The sequence below is a fragment of the Pituophis catenifer genome, unplaced genomic scaffold (assembly GCF_029215685.1).
Source record: "Pituophis catenifer annectens isolate HBS135680 unplaced genomic scaffold, rPitCat1.0.hap2 SCAF_7, whole genome shotgun sequence".
Classification (NCBI taxonomy): Eukaryota; Metazoa; Chordata; class Lepidosauria; order Squamata; family Colubridae; genus Pituophis; species Pituophis catenifer.
Genome location: NW_027256887.1, coordinates 60,493,800 through 60,509,444, shown reverse-complemented (window position 1 = coordinate 60,509,444; position 15,645 = coordinate 60,493,800). Strand labels below are relative to the sequence as shown.

General features: G+C 37.7%; 2 protein-coding genes across 3 annotated transcripts in view; one reads left to right on the top strand and one right to left on the bottom strand.

The window, feature by feature from the left end:
- The window catches only part of SGSM3 (small G protein signaling modulator 3), a 29,142-nt gene that overhangs the window by 6,146 nt on the left and 7,351 nt on the right, over window positions 1–15,645 (top strand). The window contains exons 3-18 of the mRNA XM_070947621.1: window positions 1,526–1,611; window positions 4,124–4,190; window positions 4,888–5,093; window positions 5,174–5,281; window positions 5,711–5,854; window positions 6,755–6,950; window positions 7,649–7,794; window positions 9,693–9,917; window positions 10,222–10,276; window positions 11,104–11,231; window positions 11,460–11,615; window positions 12,771–12,825; window positions 12,930–12,979; window positions 14,227–14,379; window positions 14,856–14,926; window positions 15,592–15,640. Coding sequence (XP_070803722.1) covers window positions 1,526–1,611; window positions 4,124–4,190; window positions 4,888–5,093; window positions 5,174–5,281; window positions 5,711–5,854; window positions 6,755–6,950; window positions 7,649–7,794; window positions 9,693–9,917; window positions 10,222–10,276; window positions 11,104–11,231; window positions 11,460–11,615; window positions 12,771–12,825; window positions 12,930–12,979; window positions 14,227–14,379; window positions 14,856–14,926; window positions 15,592–15,640 — 1,895 coding nt within the window. The remainder of the gene's footprint in view (window positions 1–1,525; window positions 1,612–4,123; window positions 4,191–4,887; window positions 5,094–5,173; window positions 5,282–5,710; window positions 5,855–6,754; window positions 6,951–7,648; window positions 7,795–9,692; window positions 9,918–10,221; window positions 10,277–11,103; window positions 11,232–11,459; window positions 11,616–12,770; window positions 12,826–12,929; window positions 12,980–14,226; window positions 14,380–14,855; window positions 14,927–15,591; window positions 15,641–15,645) is intronic.
- The window catches only part of MRTFA (myocardin related transcription factor A), an 84,825-nt gene continuing 80,699 nt past the window's right edge, over window positions 11,520–15,645 (bottom strand). For both annotated transcript variants that reach the window (XM_070947615.1, XM_070947618.1), the window contains one exon: window positions 11,520–11,645. The gene's annotated coding sequence lies outside the window, so the exon portion shown is untranslated. The remainder of the gene's footprint in view (window positions 11,646–15,645) is intronic.

The following is a 15,645-nucleotide window of genomic DNA, read 5'->3' as shown; positions in this document are numbered from 1 at the left end:
TGTCCATGAAATCATCAGAGGTAAAGCTTGGGTTGAATAGTCTTTACTATTATCTACCCTGCCAATACATTAGTATGTTAACTACAATTTGATTCTAATACATATAGAATATTTCTTATATTTAAGAGCAGCAGGCCGAGAATTAGTCTTTTTCAAATGCTTTTTTCATGTTTCCTCTATCTTTCCAATACTTTTTTTCTTTTCCGAAATGTATTTCAGATATGGATGTGGGGAAAAAAATGTTCATGTCTTCTTCCAGAATATTTTTTGATGTCTCAGTTTAGTTGCAGTGCTGGTTCATTCATGTTTTCCATCCAAGTAGTAACTAGGTCCAAATCTATTTAATTTCCAAGCCCAGACAAGGTCATGAAACCACAAGGAATCAGTTTAACTCAAAGAGGACTACTTTTTTATTTAGTAAAGTTCATATAGAAATTAATTGTACAAATGGCTGAAGTTCTCAAGCTTTTTTTATTATATTTTTCCAATGTAAATATTTAATGCAGACATCTAACTATTTATTTTGCTGAAGTACCTGTAGAAGATGATTTTGACATACACAATATACAGAAACAGTACTGGATAGAAAATTGCCCCCCACAATATCAAAGCTTGCCTTGCATCTCAAGAAAACCACCTGGATTTGACCAATGTCATGTGATATGGCCAACACTGAACTGATTTCGCATTGGCCATGGTAGATGTGCTGACGCTCTATAGAAGTGGGGCTAAATACCAATTGTGGCTGCGTGGCCCAAAAACAAACTATCCAACATATAATGACAGAGTGCTAAAATAGAGCCTATCATGGAGACTTTGCTGATTTCCTGGCTGTGACAAATAAAGCAAAACATTGTATCTAGATATACGTTTAAAATATTTATATTTTATATTTCATATTTTATTTCTTGTGCTTTTTAATCAAAATGTGATGTGAATGTGCCAACGCAATCATATAATAATAATAATGTGATAATTACATATATAAACTGAATTACAAAGTCAATATGTAAAATATTGGCAAATAGAAAGTAAATCACTCATGGAGGTTTCCTTTGGCATTATAATTATGTTGGATATGATTTCCGTATCTTTGCTTTCTACAGTAGTTTTTATACTGATTCCTAGTACAAAAAAAGACCAAAAAAATCAGAGAAATTAAGAATATTATTTGCATAATTGGATGTGATTTAGAATTATCATGACACAGCAGGCAGTAGCACTTAGCTTATCTTGTCTGGGCTTGGAGATTTAGCTGAATTAGGTCTGATTAGTAGTTGGATAGAAAGGCAAGAATAATTCCATTGTTGTAGGTTGCACAAACCATTGGTTGAACTTTTTTTAAAAAATTCCAGAGGAAGGCAGTGAGCCCTATTTCCATACTGCTTTGAAGAAATGGGTAGGTCCATATACTCATCAGGAATTGAACTTGAATTGAAATATCTTTTATCTTAATATTGGCTCTTATAATGTTTGTGGTCATTTCTGTAATATTCCTGCGTATGCTTACTCTTTTTGCATATAGGAAGCTATACTCCCTCCACTGGTGGGCCCTTCTCCGCTCTTACTCCCAGCATATGGCCTCAAGAGATTTTGGCAAAATATGCTCAGGTACATAGATTGCAAAGTAAAAAAAATCTGTTTTGTCCTTATTTTTTCTTTTGCAAGAATAATTAATATCAAGTAATGATTATGAAGGAGTACAAGACTGGTATAAGAATGCTTAGTAGACTTGCAAATCAACTCACACTGTTACTAACCTGTTTGCAGTAAATGAAGAACTCTTTTGCTCCCACAGCACCATTCTGCCTTCCTATGCTGAATGCCAATGCTCAGCCTGACTCTCCTCTTTATCATCTGGTTTTCCACCCTTGGCAGAGAGGAGACACCATTCTGTTCACTATCCTGTATAGAGTTCAATGCAGCTGCCTACATACAAATTCCTTGTTTATAGCTATCAGGAAAGTGCTTACATACAAGGCTCGTTTAAAGCATGTACACATTTAATTACTGGCATAGTCATATTATTATGAACTCATACTTGTACAAAAAGATTTCTAAACAGACAATGGGTAAATTATAATGGAGGAAAAAATTGCATACATCTTACTTAAAGCTAAGAAAAGAAAAAAGTAAAAGTTCAGTAACTCGTTAATTGCCTTTTAAAATTATGTCTTACATATGACTACATAGAAAGTATAAAATACAGACTTCCCTTATATTTAAAATGTGCATAGATTCTTTTAAAAATACTTTGTGGGGTGGGTGGCAATGATAACCTATTCCAATTGGCTTATACAAAGCTATGTGTCATGCCCCGTCAGAGCCTGAATCTGCAAAGGAGGACGAGCCGGAGCTAGAGCCGATGGAGATCATGGGGGCAGCTTCATTGGCTTCAGAGGAATGTGGGGAAGAGCAGACCGAGGCAGCCCAGGGCCCCTCAGGATTGGATGTTTGTTAGCAGGGAGGAACGGGGGCAGGATGACCAATAGAGGGCAAGCAGTAGATATGAGGAGCGACAGAGCTCAGGCAATGAGCAAGGACCACCGCTCCTGATCCACGAGCAAGGAGAGTGGAGAGAAGGTGGAAACAGCGCAGGCCGATCCAATCACTCGGGAGGAAAGCACCCCGACCATCTTCACAAGGCACACCTGGGGACTAAGTTTTAATTTAATTTAATTTAATTTAATTTAATTTAATTTAATTTCATATCATATCATATCATATCATATCATATCATATCATATCATATCATATCATATCATATTTCTATGCCGCCCAACTCCCAAGGGACTCTGGGCGGCTTACAACAAAAAATAATACAAACAATGAACATAATTTTTAAAAAAAAACATTATAAAAGCATTTTAAAAACATTAAAAACACATGCACACCATCCATGGCCAGATCTCGCAAGATTGAACAGCAAGATCAATGGCCCCAGGCCTGCCGGAAAAGCCAGGTCTTCACCACTTTCCGGAAGGCCAGTAGGGTGGGGGTAGTCCGGACCTCAGGAGGTAACTGGTTCCAGAGAGCTGGGGCAGCCACAGAGAAGGCCCTTCCCCGCGGGCCTGCCAGCTGGCACTGTTTAGCTGACGGGACCCGGAGGAGACCAACTCTGTGGGATCTTACCGGTCGCTGGGAGCTATGCGGTAGAAGGCGGTCTCGAAGATAGCCTGGCCCTTAAGGAGACGCTGTGGGGAGGGGCATTTGTCAGGGACAAACACTGAATTGGTAGAGTTTGGTGTGCCGATACAGACATTTGGAGTTTGTAGGACTGCTTGCTTCTTCCTTACTTGTGGACTCCATTGTTTGTTTCTTGTTTCATGGACTCATTTCCCTATTCCTTTGTTATGCTGGACCAGAGGCTGTTGTGTATGTGCGCACGTGCTTTGCTCTGGGACTTGCCAAGAACATGGGAGCATTTGAGGGGACATTTGGAGCATTAAAGGGGAGTTTGAACTTTTCAGCTGGCTGTGTGACCTTCATGCCTTGTCCCAGGTCATCACAGCTATGCATACGAATGTCTAAAGGATGTCATGGGTCCATTTGTATTAAGTCAGGAAATTAATCTATTTTACATTAGATATGATTTGACAGTAATTTTTTCCCCTCTTAAATGAAATTGGGATGATTGTAATATAATACAATAGTAATAACTCCCATTGCAGCCTCACTGCTTTCATGAATGAATTAGTATATAAATCAAATAAATGATGATTGCTAGGTTAGAAGAACGGTTGTGATAAACAGCCATAAAGATAAACAACCATAAAAACACTAGCAACATTTTTGGTATGCAATATGTGCTCATAGAATTGATATCTATAGAAGTTGGGCAAGGAAAAGATGCTAGGCTTGGAGCAGTGGAAGAACAATGGTAATAGAAATTTCCTTCAAATTCTTGATTTATCTATCTTAGAGAAAAAGATGGAATGTGGCGGAATACCCTTTGTACTCTTTGTACTTGTATTTTGGCTGGTGATTAAGAATGAGGAAACCAGGATGGAGAAGACATCTGAGAGCAGTCACTGTTCATTTTGGATATCAGCAATGTGTAAAAATATTGCATTTGACCATTGCATTAAGTGATAAGTAGCATTTCTGTTGTTTTATTTTCCAGAAAGAAGAATCTGTTGAACAGCCAGAGATCCAATATGATGAATTTGGTTTCCGAGTTGGCAAAGAAGGCAAGTTCTTCATTTCTGAAAGGCTTGACTTGTAATCAGATCCCTCTCAGTGTCTCATTTAGAAGTTTTTAATTCCCATTAACAATATTTCATGTCTTTAATTTTATTCATTTTATTTAATATTTTGAAAGTATCAATGAAAAGCATATGTGAGACATAGATATAAAATAGATAAGTCCTATGTCTTTTCTTGTTTAGGACTATATTTTAAAATGACTGAGTTTGAAGAAGAAAAATGCCATCTTTATGAAAATTATGAATTTGGGATCTTGTTAGTTATGAGAGCATGCATATATGTGCATGAATTTTATTTGAAATGCACACAAGTGACAGCTAAAAAAGTATCAGAGATGCAACTTCTTCAAGCATATATCAGGATTTCTCCTACAAATGGTTGTTTTTTTGGGGGGGTGTCAAATTAATCTGATTCAGTATCTACATTTTCAAGAATTTTTTTCCTTTTCCTTCTTTCATTTGAATTCATGGATGTACATAAGCTTTATTAGAGACAGTTCATTCCTTTTTGTTTTTGAATTCCTACATCCTTGCTTCATACGGTTGTGAATTAGGAATTATCTCCACACCAAAGTTCAGTAACTTGTTCTCCAATTATCTTTTGGAATACCCAAAGATTTAGAGACATGTTTATTTTTCTACTGTTATTTCCCCCCTCCCCCACTGTTTGGGTATACTACAGATATTGCAGAGCCACCCAGCAAACTTTTGGGGATCTCACTGATTGAAGAGCCACAGCAGAGACTGAAATGGCAAGCCCATCTGGAGTTCACACACAATCATGATGTGGGAGACCTCACGTGGGATAAAATTGAAGTCACACTTCCACATTCAGACAAGCTACGTTCTCTGGTTTTGGCTGGCATTCCTCACAGTATGAGGCCCCAGGTAAGACTACTCAAGAAAGAAAGCTTGCCTGTAAGAATCTTTGACTACATTTAACTCTTTTTCCACAATTTTCCCCCCAGTTGTGGATGAGACTATCGGGTGCTCTACTGAAAAAGAGAAATTCAGAAATGTCTTACCGAGAAATTGTGAAAAACAGCTCCAATGATGAAACAATTGCTGCTAAACAGGTACTTTTCAGTGTTAATGCTCTGGGAAATTAAATCAGTAGCAACTCTGTTCTTGCAACAGAGCAAGAGCTTAAACCATGTCGATTCCAAGCTTCCTTTGCGCAGTTCTCTGAGCTTTTCTGACCATGATTGCTGAAAATTGCCAGTATGGTTTAAACAGGCATACGATTAAAAATATGATTAAAACCAAATCAAAGAAACTTCTCCAAACTACTCTCCCTTCCAATACCCCACCATATTTATGCTTTATCTAATTCACAGTCCTCCGCGCTAAAAATGTTAAATATGTTATTGATTTCAGCCTTCAAGAGGTAGGCTCAATCACCTTTCCAGGAATGAGTGGAAAGCATTTGCCAACAGATACCTTTATAAAGAATAGCTCAACTGTCACTGACTAAGTACTTATCTTTGATTCTTGATATTTCTCAGATTGAAAAGGATTTACTCCGCACCATGCCCAGCAATGCCTGTTTCTCCAACATGAATAGCATTGGAGTACCACGGTTACGTAGAATATTACGTGGATTGGCTTGGTTATATCCTGAAATTGGGTACTGTCAAGGCACTGGCATGGTAAAATATTCTTTTTCATTATGAAATGTATTTTCTTTATGGCCATTTTCTTGTAAGGATCTGTTCACAGAAAGGTGAGAAACAAATTCACTCTCAATACAGCTCTTGAACTAATTGTAGAAAATAGAATAGGTTAGAATAGAATAGAATTCTTTATTGGCCAAGTGTGATTGGACACACAAGGAATTTGTCTCCAGTGCATAAGCTCACAATGAACATATAAATAGCAAATAATAGGTCATAGATCATAAATTATAGTTATAATCATTAATTAATTATAAGTTACAAACAACAATGGATAAATCATAAGAAACCAATAGGAGAAGATAGTAGGGAAGATGAGGAAAGATGAGAAATGAGACAGTGCTGTGGGAATTAAGTGTTCAACAGAGTGATGGCCCGGGGAAAAAACTACCTTTGTGTCTAGTTTTTTGGCATGCAGTGCTCTATAGTGATGTCCTGAAGGGAGAAGTTGAAATAGATTATGTCCAGGATATAAAAAATCACAGGAAATCAAACTTTTAATCAATTTAATCACTCTATATTTAATTAGATTTTGAACTTGCTATTTAGATAATATGTGGGCTTCTATTTAGCGACACCTGTCAACTTAATCACATTGAGATTGTGGTGCAGAGTTGTGGGACCATACTTATGAGAATAAATCTCTCCCTCTCCCTCTCCGTCCATATCCCAGGTTTGGGAATCCCAACCTAATGCCACAACTAAGCTGTTCAAGCCTCCAAGATACAGGAGGCAAAATTATTAGAATTCTAATTTCCAAATGCTTCCTTTCTATTCTGTCATTGAACATATACTGTAGTTAAGCAGAAAGAATTCTTTTTTGTGATAACAAGTGCTTTAATGCTTACTTTTAGATCTTCTCTTCCTTCATGCTAGGTGGTGGCTTCCTTGCTTCTCTTCTTAGAAGAGGAAGATGCCTTCTGGATGATGTGTGCTATCATTGAAGATATGGTGCCAGCCTCCTACTTCAGTACCACCTTGATGGGGGTCCAGACTGATCAACGGGTCTTGCGTCATCTCATTGTGCAATACCTGCCACAACTGGACAAACTTCTTCAGGAACATGACATTGGTAAGGACCTTTTGTCTGATAATATTTTTTAGTTTGATAGGATGGGTACATGCTGAATAAAACCGGATTTTGAGAATTTAAAGTGGGGCAGTTATAATAAACTCAATGGCAGTTTAATTGAGGAATAATCAATTGTCAATGGAAGAGCATCCAAATTCGACCTTTACCATGACACATTGTCAGTTTTTAAAAACATACCTGGAAAAATTCTGCCCAAGATCTTGGAGACCCATCAGTCAAAGCAGAAATACCTGATTTGTTTTAAACCAATTCGTAAATACTGTTCCTTGTGTATATAGAGTTTATTTGCTATTTTATATTCTTCCTATAAGCAGGTAAATTCGTTTTTAAAGAAGCCTTCAGTTCAATTTAAGACTTAAATGTTCACTTCTGTGGATAACAGCATACTGAATATTGATAACAGTACTAATAATATAGGCCAGAAATTATTTCCATACAACTCATTTCTGTAAATATGGGTCTGTGAATTCAAGAATGTTTCTGATTTTGAATATTCATCTATGGAAAAAATAATGTGTTTAGTTGCTGCCAATGATATAAGATGAATTAAGAACAGTGCATTTTCTTCTGCATTGCTTAAGGCAGTAATGTTAATGCTCTTGTTTATGTTGCAAATGAAAAGAGCAAGCATGCAGTTGACAGATAAACTGATGTTATATGTTTATTTCTATTCACAGAGCTCTCCCTCATTACCCTACATTGGTTTCTTACATCATTTGCTAGTGTGGTGCATATCAAGTTGTTGCTGCGTATCTGGGACTATTTCTTCTACCAAGGCTCCATTGTTCTCTTTCAGGTTACATTGGGTATGCTCAGTTTGAAGGTAACTAATGTTTTATAAAATTTCTTAACTTCTGCTTTTTCTTTCTCTCATGGATGGAATGGGCATACTATGTGGGGCGGCTAGAATTCAAGACTTCTTAGCACACCAAAGATCTTGGGAAAAAGTTTCAGAAAAGAATAAAAAGAATTAAAATTATCGTATTTTGCTCACTTAAAACTTAGGTAAGTTTTGTATTCCCAACATCTCCATAGCCTTAATATTTCTCTTCTCAGCCTTCTGTAATAATGCTACTAGCCTAGTTTACAAATAAGACATTAAATACTACTGTATTTACATTTAAAATATGTGTCTTTCTGGATAGAGCTAGAAAAACAGGTAAATGCGCATTTCTAACACCAGAATTACAGAAGTATGTTGTTATCTTGGTTTATCTTGAATGCATTGATGGTGCAGACAGGTAGACACATGCCTATTCAACATTAATGGATTAGTGAAACCCATCATTTTTATCTGCTGTTTTGTAACCTTGAGTTATTCTGGTAAAGATATTACCCAAATTAAGTTTTTAACTTTTCTTCTCTTGATCAACACAACAACTTTTGCTTTTTTGTGCATTCATGAGAATCTGTTGACTGCAACAGGGCTTATTCCAAGTTAGGTGCAGGCAGACTGCAGACAGAAAGAGCCTGTGTTTTGTTCTGGAAAAACGATTCATTTTTGAGGTAGTCCTTGAATTACAGCCATTTGTTTAGTGACCATTCAAAGTTACATAATACTGAAAAAGTGACTTGCAACCAGTTTTCATGCTTAGGACTGTTGCAGCCATCCCCATGGTCATGTGATTAAAATTCACGTGCTTGGCAACTGGCATGTATTTATGACAGTTTCACTGTCCTGGGGTCATGTGATCACAATTTGTAACCTTCCCAGCTGGCTTCCAACAAGCAAAGTCAATGGGGGAAGCTGGGTTCACCATGTGATTTACTTAACTCTGGCAAAAAGGTTGCAAAACGGGGCAAAACTCACTTAACAACTGCCTTGCTTAGCAATGGAAATTTTGGGCTCAATTGTGATTGTATATCAAGGACTACCTGTAACGGAGTGGCTGTTGTATATCACTTGTACAGAAGTGGTTGAAAATCTGGGTATTAGTGAGAAATTACTTTCCATCAACTTTCATATAAAATCAGTTGCCTGGAAATACGAGCTCTTAAAATCTACGTAAAACAATAGTTTATTTGTTCATGAAGATAAGCTTAGCCAGAGTTTACTAGAAGTAGTTCCCAAATTCCTGAGAGTAATAGCATAACTACTTCCAGAATTTGAATGTTTGCCACCCAGACTAATATATCTTTATCAAGAATCTGCTCTAGGCATCATTGGTTAGCCAATATGAAATGAGCAAGGGAAGCCATGACTGATTTTATCTTGCTTTGAACTACCTAACCCAGAGATGGCGAATCTTTTCGGCACCAAGTGCTGAAACTGGAATGTGTGCATGCATGCAAGCGCTGGAGCACTGGAAACCCGAAGACCAGCTAGCCGGCACACGCATGCGCACCAGCCAGCTGGTCTTTGGGTTTCCGGCGCACGCACGCATTCCAATTTCAACACTTGGTGCTGAAAAGGTTCACCATCACTGACATAGGTTATATTGCAATATACCTGGTCTTTGGGTTTCTGGTGCGCGCATGCGTGCTGACCAGCTGGTTTTCGGATTTCCGGTGCTCCGGTGCTTGCAAAGTGCCCCAGAAACCATAAGAGCAGCTGGCGACTGTGCATGGGCCCACAGAGAGGGCTCTGCATGCCATAGGTTTGCCGTCACTGACCTAACCGTTCCCCACTGGATTAGGATTAAGTACAACAAATGGGAGCAAAACTATTCTACAGGATGATTCATCTGTTTCATACAGAATAACTTGTCCATATTAACACAGGAAGATGAACTCACCCAGTCTGAGAACTCTGCATCTATCTTCAACACCCTCTCGGATATCCCGTCTCAGATTGAAGATCCAGATGTGCTCTTACAGGAAGCCATGCGTGTGGCTGGCTCACTGACAGATATAGTAGTAGAAACTCAACGTTGCAAGCACCTCGCTTACCTCATTGCAGACCAAGGGCAGCTACTCAGCCCTGGTGCTACAGTAAACTTATCAAAGGTATGTTTTTAAAGCCTTATGTGTTTCTTAAGTTCAAAATATCCTTGACCTTGGCTTCCATTGTCTTTGATAGTAATGATGGTGGGTTTTATATACTCTGTGAAGAAATGCTGCCAGGCGGTTGAAATACCCCCTATTTCAACTCTGTATCTCTTATGTCACTTGCATTTCCTCCCCCACATCCATTTCTTGAACATAATTTTCAAATTATACCTTACAATTCTAAACAAAGTGCAATTGCTCACTAAAGGCTTTTTAAAATACTTTTCTCCCTTTTTATGCATTGCTTTTCCATTTCATTTAGATTGTGCGACGCAGAACACAGCGTAGGAAGTCTGGAATCACATCACTCCTTTTTGGTAATAAAAAATTACATAATAAAATATTTAATTCCCTGAAAAGAATAGTTGAAAGTTGCTGGTGTCTTTGTACATTTTTTGCCAAACCATGTATTTGCTTTTAGCTAGGTTAAGCAGAATACTGCTTGTCTGTGAGTCCGTCCTTAAAGGCAGCTCAGAAGTTGCAGCTAATGCAGAACATGGTAACTTTTAGAGTCTCAATAATATGTTTGAGGTCCTAAATTATTAGGATTAGGACCTTCATACTTGAAGAAACGCCTCCCCCAATAGGTACCTTCTCAAATACGAAGCTCTGCAGATAGATCTCTTTTCAGCATCCCAGAATTGAAGAGATCATCTACAAGGAATGAACTCTTTCCTGTTGAGACATCTCAGCTTCGGAATTGCAGATAGTTATTAGAATTGTTTCTTTTCAGTGCAAGATAAAGACCTGAAGTTTTTACTCCTGCATTTAACATTTAACAGCTGCAGCAGCCTGGCCATACCATATTTTCCCTTATAAAAATCTATGGCTCTGTTGTTGTGTTGTTGCTATGACTTGTTCAATTAATCTTAAATTTTGCTTATTTTTGCTTCATTTTATTGTTTTATCATACATTTATCATACATATTGGATGGATGGTAACTCACCTTAGGATTGTTAGAATGTTGGGGGACCTATATATATATTTAACATATAAAAACATGAATCAGTCTAACATTACTGACTGTACAACCTAGCAGCTGTTCCTGATTTATAGTAAATGAAATGATGTACATTTGAAATTTTGTCAGTATCTGCAGTAAACCAAGTTTGCAGCTTCAGAGAAATTGTTTCTTACTTCTAGGAGAAGATGACGTGGAGGCACTGAAAGCCAAAAATATTAAGCAAACAGAGCTAGTTGAAGACTTGCGTGAGGCCATCTTACAAGTAGCTCAGCATTTCCAGTGTGTGGATCCCAAGAGTTGCACCATAGTGAGTGTGGAGTTATCCTCATAGACACACCTATATATTCTGTTGATAACATAGATACATTTATGTTTCCATTTTAAGGAGAAGAATAGGTTATTATTGTCATAGAGAAAATTTATCCTATGCAGTCACTAAGAGATGACACCAACTTGATAGCACATCAATACAAATAGATTTGTATAGTATTAGAATGGAAGAATATTGCTTACTGCTGTCCACCCTGCTTTCCAGGACTTGACTCCAGATTATACCATGGAAAGCCACCAGCGAGACCATGAAAGCTATGTTGCGTGTTCCCGTAACCAGCGGCGACGTGCCAAGGCGTTGTTGGACTTTGAGCGTCATGATGATGATGAACTAGGCTTCCGCAAGAATGATATCATCACGGTATGGTGGTCAGGACCAACACAATATGACCTTAGACAGAGGGGAATTGAGAGGAACTATTACTATAACATTGTATGTATAAGGAACAACAAATGTACTGAATTTATTTGTTTTATTTGTCCTAGACAAAACAATAACTGAAGAAAAGCCCAAAATCATAATTACATATTTACATAAATGGGGTCCTTGGTAGCTCTCTGATCTTGGTTATTTTCTTGCAGACATTTCATTATCTAACTGGGTATCAGTGCTAGTAACGAGTGGGGTTTGCTCTCAGTTTATATTCTAGTAGTTTGCCCTGTCAGTGTTGGGGGGGGGGGGTTCTCAAAGGTTCTTTGGTTGGACTGTTTATGATTAGCTTTTTTGGCAGTTCCATGATTGGGCTATTGTTTACTTGTTGATCATTTGTCTGATATTAATCTATGCTCATCTGGGCATTGATTGCTGGTGGGGAGGTATTTTGATCTTTTTGCTCCCTTTTTGGCTTGTTGATTGTCTCTTTTGCACAGTATTTAGATATTGTTTACCATATTTTTTGGAGTATAAGATGCTCCGGAGTATAAGATGCATCTTATTTTTGGGGAAGGAAAATAAGAAAAAAAAAAATTCTGCTTGAGAAGCTCTCTGTTTGGGAGGCTGCATTTGCAGCCTCCAAAAGGGTGGGGGGGGGGGCTACATTCAGTCTATAAGACACACCCAAATTTTCACCTTCTTTTAGGGGGGGGGGGAAGTATGTCTTATACTCCGAAAAATACAATATGTTTATGTGTCTATTGATGACTAATTTGTCAGAGTGACAGCTTCTAGAAATTCTCTGCATTTTTGGACTTGGCTTGGTCTAGAATGGTCCAGTTTCCCAGTTGAAACAAATTAGGAATTAACGGACACATAGACATGAATCTCAGAATCTGCCATTTTCATTTTCCCTGAAACTCTTTGTTCTAGTGTATTATGGAGAATTTAAAGAGAAATGGGTGGCTGAATCTAAATTAGCTATTCTCCTCTTTATTGTCTTTTACAATTAAATAGCAAAGTTGTGCCCAATTCATGACAGATACACTTGAATTCTCTTCACGTCTCATTTCCTGTTCTTATTTGCCATTTTTTCTGTCTTTTTCTCTGTATAATTATTATTTTTCCTTTCCATTTCTGTAGATTATATCCCAGAAAGATGAACATTGTTGGGTGGGTGAGCTGAATGGCTTGAGAGGTGAGTAAAAATGGGACTTGCAAAGTTTTTTTTTTAAAAAAATACAGGTTTTTAACTAGCTAAAGTTTTATCTTTTTACTGTTTTTTTTTTTTTAAAAAAACAGGTTGGTTTCCTGCAAAATTTGTAGAGATCCTGGATGAACGGAGCAAAGAGGTAATCTTATTTACATACCTTATGGCTGAATCTTGGTCAGTCTCTAGGGTCAACACATTCTATTATATTTTGGCCCAAATGCATTTGATGAAAATCAAAAGTATTCAAAAAGTAAGAAAACCAGAGAATTAATTAAAAAAAAAATATAAGAGCTAATTCAAAATTGGTAAGAAATATTTTAAGAATAGCAAGTGAAAAGGCAAATAGTAGGAAATTATTTAGAAATACTGTAGCAGCCTCACTCATACACTTAAGAGAATAACAGAGTTCAAAGGGACCTTGGAGATCTTCTAGTCCAGGGTTCACCAACCTTTCGGACTTCAGGGACCACTAAATTCATAATTTTAAATCCCGCGGCCCACTAATATGAATTTTTTAAAAAGATAAATAGTATTTAGTACAATATAAAAAATGCAAATAATTTTTCTGCGGAGCACCAAAATTTTCTCACGGACCACTAGTGGTATAGTATACCATTCCAGACAAGTGGCTGTCCAGTCTCTTCTTAAAAGCCTCCAGTAATGAAATACCCAGAACATCTGAAGGCAAGCTTCGCCAGGTGATAGAACTTGCTGACAATGTATTTGATCTCACTGCATTGTCACATCTAGATTTAATATCCTGCAGTGACGCAGTGGTTAGAGTGTAGTACTGCAGGCTACTTCTGCTGCCTGCCGGCTGCATGCAATTTGGCAGATCGAATCTCACCAGGCCCAATGTTGACTCAGCTTTCCATCCTTCTGAGGTGGGTAAAATGAGGAACCAGATTGTTGGGGGTAATAGGCTAACTCTGTAAACAACTTAGAGAGGGCTTTAAAGCACTGTGAAGTAGTATATAAGTTTAAGTGCTATTGCTATTGCTATTGCTAATGCACGGGAACCCATCCCAATACATCAGAACAGAAATGGCATATTGATTGATTGATTATTTGCCATGAAGTTGTTTTCGACTCCCAAGTGACCACATAGATAGATTTCTTCATGACAACCTAGGCCTAACTTGGCCTTTCAGGTTTTCCAATGAAACAGTCATCGCTGCCACTTTGCTGCTTGTCTTCTTCTGTTTCCTTCCACGTTTCTGAACATTAGAGGCTTTTTCAGAGAGCTAGGTCATATCCCCAAAACGATAATTTGGGCTTCATTATTTTTGCCTTGAATGAGAACTAAACAAATCTTTATCATGAATATCACTTTCTTGGCTGAGCTACCTTCAGGTGATTCAGAGGCTAAACTCTCATTCCTTTCAGTACTCTGTTGCTGGAGACGATTCAGTTACAGAAGCCATCACCGACTTGGTTCGAGGGACCCTCTGCCCAGCCCTCAAGGCTATATTTGAACAGGGACTGAAGAAACCGTCTCTGCTGGGTGGTGCTTGTCACCCCTGGCTCTTCATTGAAGAGGTAAGGAAAGCAGTTACTATTTGCCGGACCTTTGAAAATACTGCTAGTTATTGTTTAGTGACCTCCTCGTACAGTGACCGTTTGCAAGTGCAACATTGAGGGGAAATAACTTTGCGACCAATCCTCACATTTATGACCGCAGGTTTGTAAAGAAAAGGAAAACTGAAGTAAGATCATAAGCACAGTTGTGGTTTCATTTAGCAACCGCTTTGCTTAAAAACCAAGTTGCCATTCCCAATTGTGGTCACTAAACAATGTCTTCCTGTAAGCTGGCAAGTACATAAGAGAGTATTGTGTACTAGAGTACATCAACTTTGTATATCTGGATTTCAAGGAGTCATTTGAATAAACTTGGGGGCCAGTTGTAGCTAATTTTGTGGGGTGGATAGAGATATAAATTATTGGTCACCTGTAAGAGAAATAAAACCAACAAGACTTAAAATAAAGTTAACGTGTGTCGGGGTTCTCATCTCTAGGCTGCTGCGCGTGAGGTAGAGCGAGATTTTGACTCTGTGTATTCTCGTCTTGTACTCTGCAAAACCTACAGGTAAAGTTTCTCCTCTATATTTATCCAGGTTTTTCTTGTAATATTTTCATAAGACTCTGGCCTAACAAATGGGGGAACAGAATATTGCAGCATAAATTCTTAAACAGACAATTCTCTTAATTATCTACTTTAGGGCAATACGGTCAAGTTTCAGGGGAAAGAAAATAGTATCTCCACTACCATCACCATCTTTGACAACATAAAGGCTATATAGCCCTGTTGTATTATCTGCTATAAGCCAAACTCAGAAGCAATTTTGGGTTTTTTAGCATCTTGTATTTTGTTAATGCTATTTTAGAGTGTTGGACATTGCCTATAAATTGCCAGTGAATGGGACTGTCCTTGATTTATGAAATCCCTTTTTAGATTGTAGAAAATCATCTTCAATATTGGATATCTAAATATGTTATTTTTAAAAAAGTAAAAAATCATCATGGTCTGAGTTATGGATTTCAGGTTATTTTGTGGAACAAAATGGCTATCTCCTACCCGCATCAAAATATAACCATTTCTAGAAGTGTCTGGAGCAGAATCAAGTATGATGGAAATTGCAAGGACTATTGAGATTATTGAAGAAAAAGTACTATTATTTAAAGATAGAAATGGCACTGGGCCTCTTGCTTTGGCATAATTAATACATAAAACAAATTGCTTTACTGTTTTAGGTTAGATGAAGATGGAAAAGTTCTTACTCCAGAAGAACTTCTTTATCGAGTGAG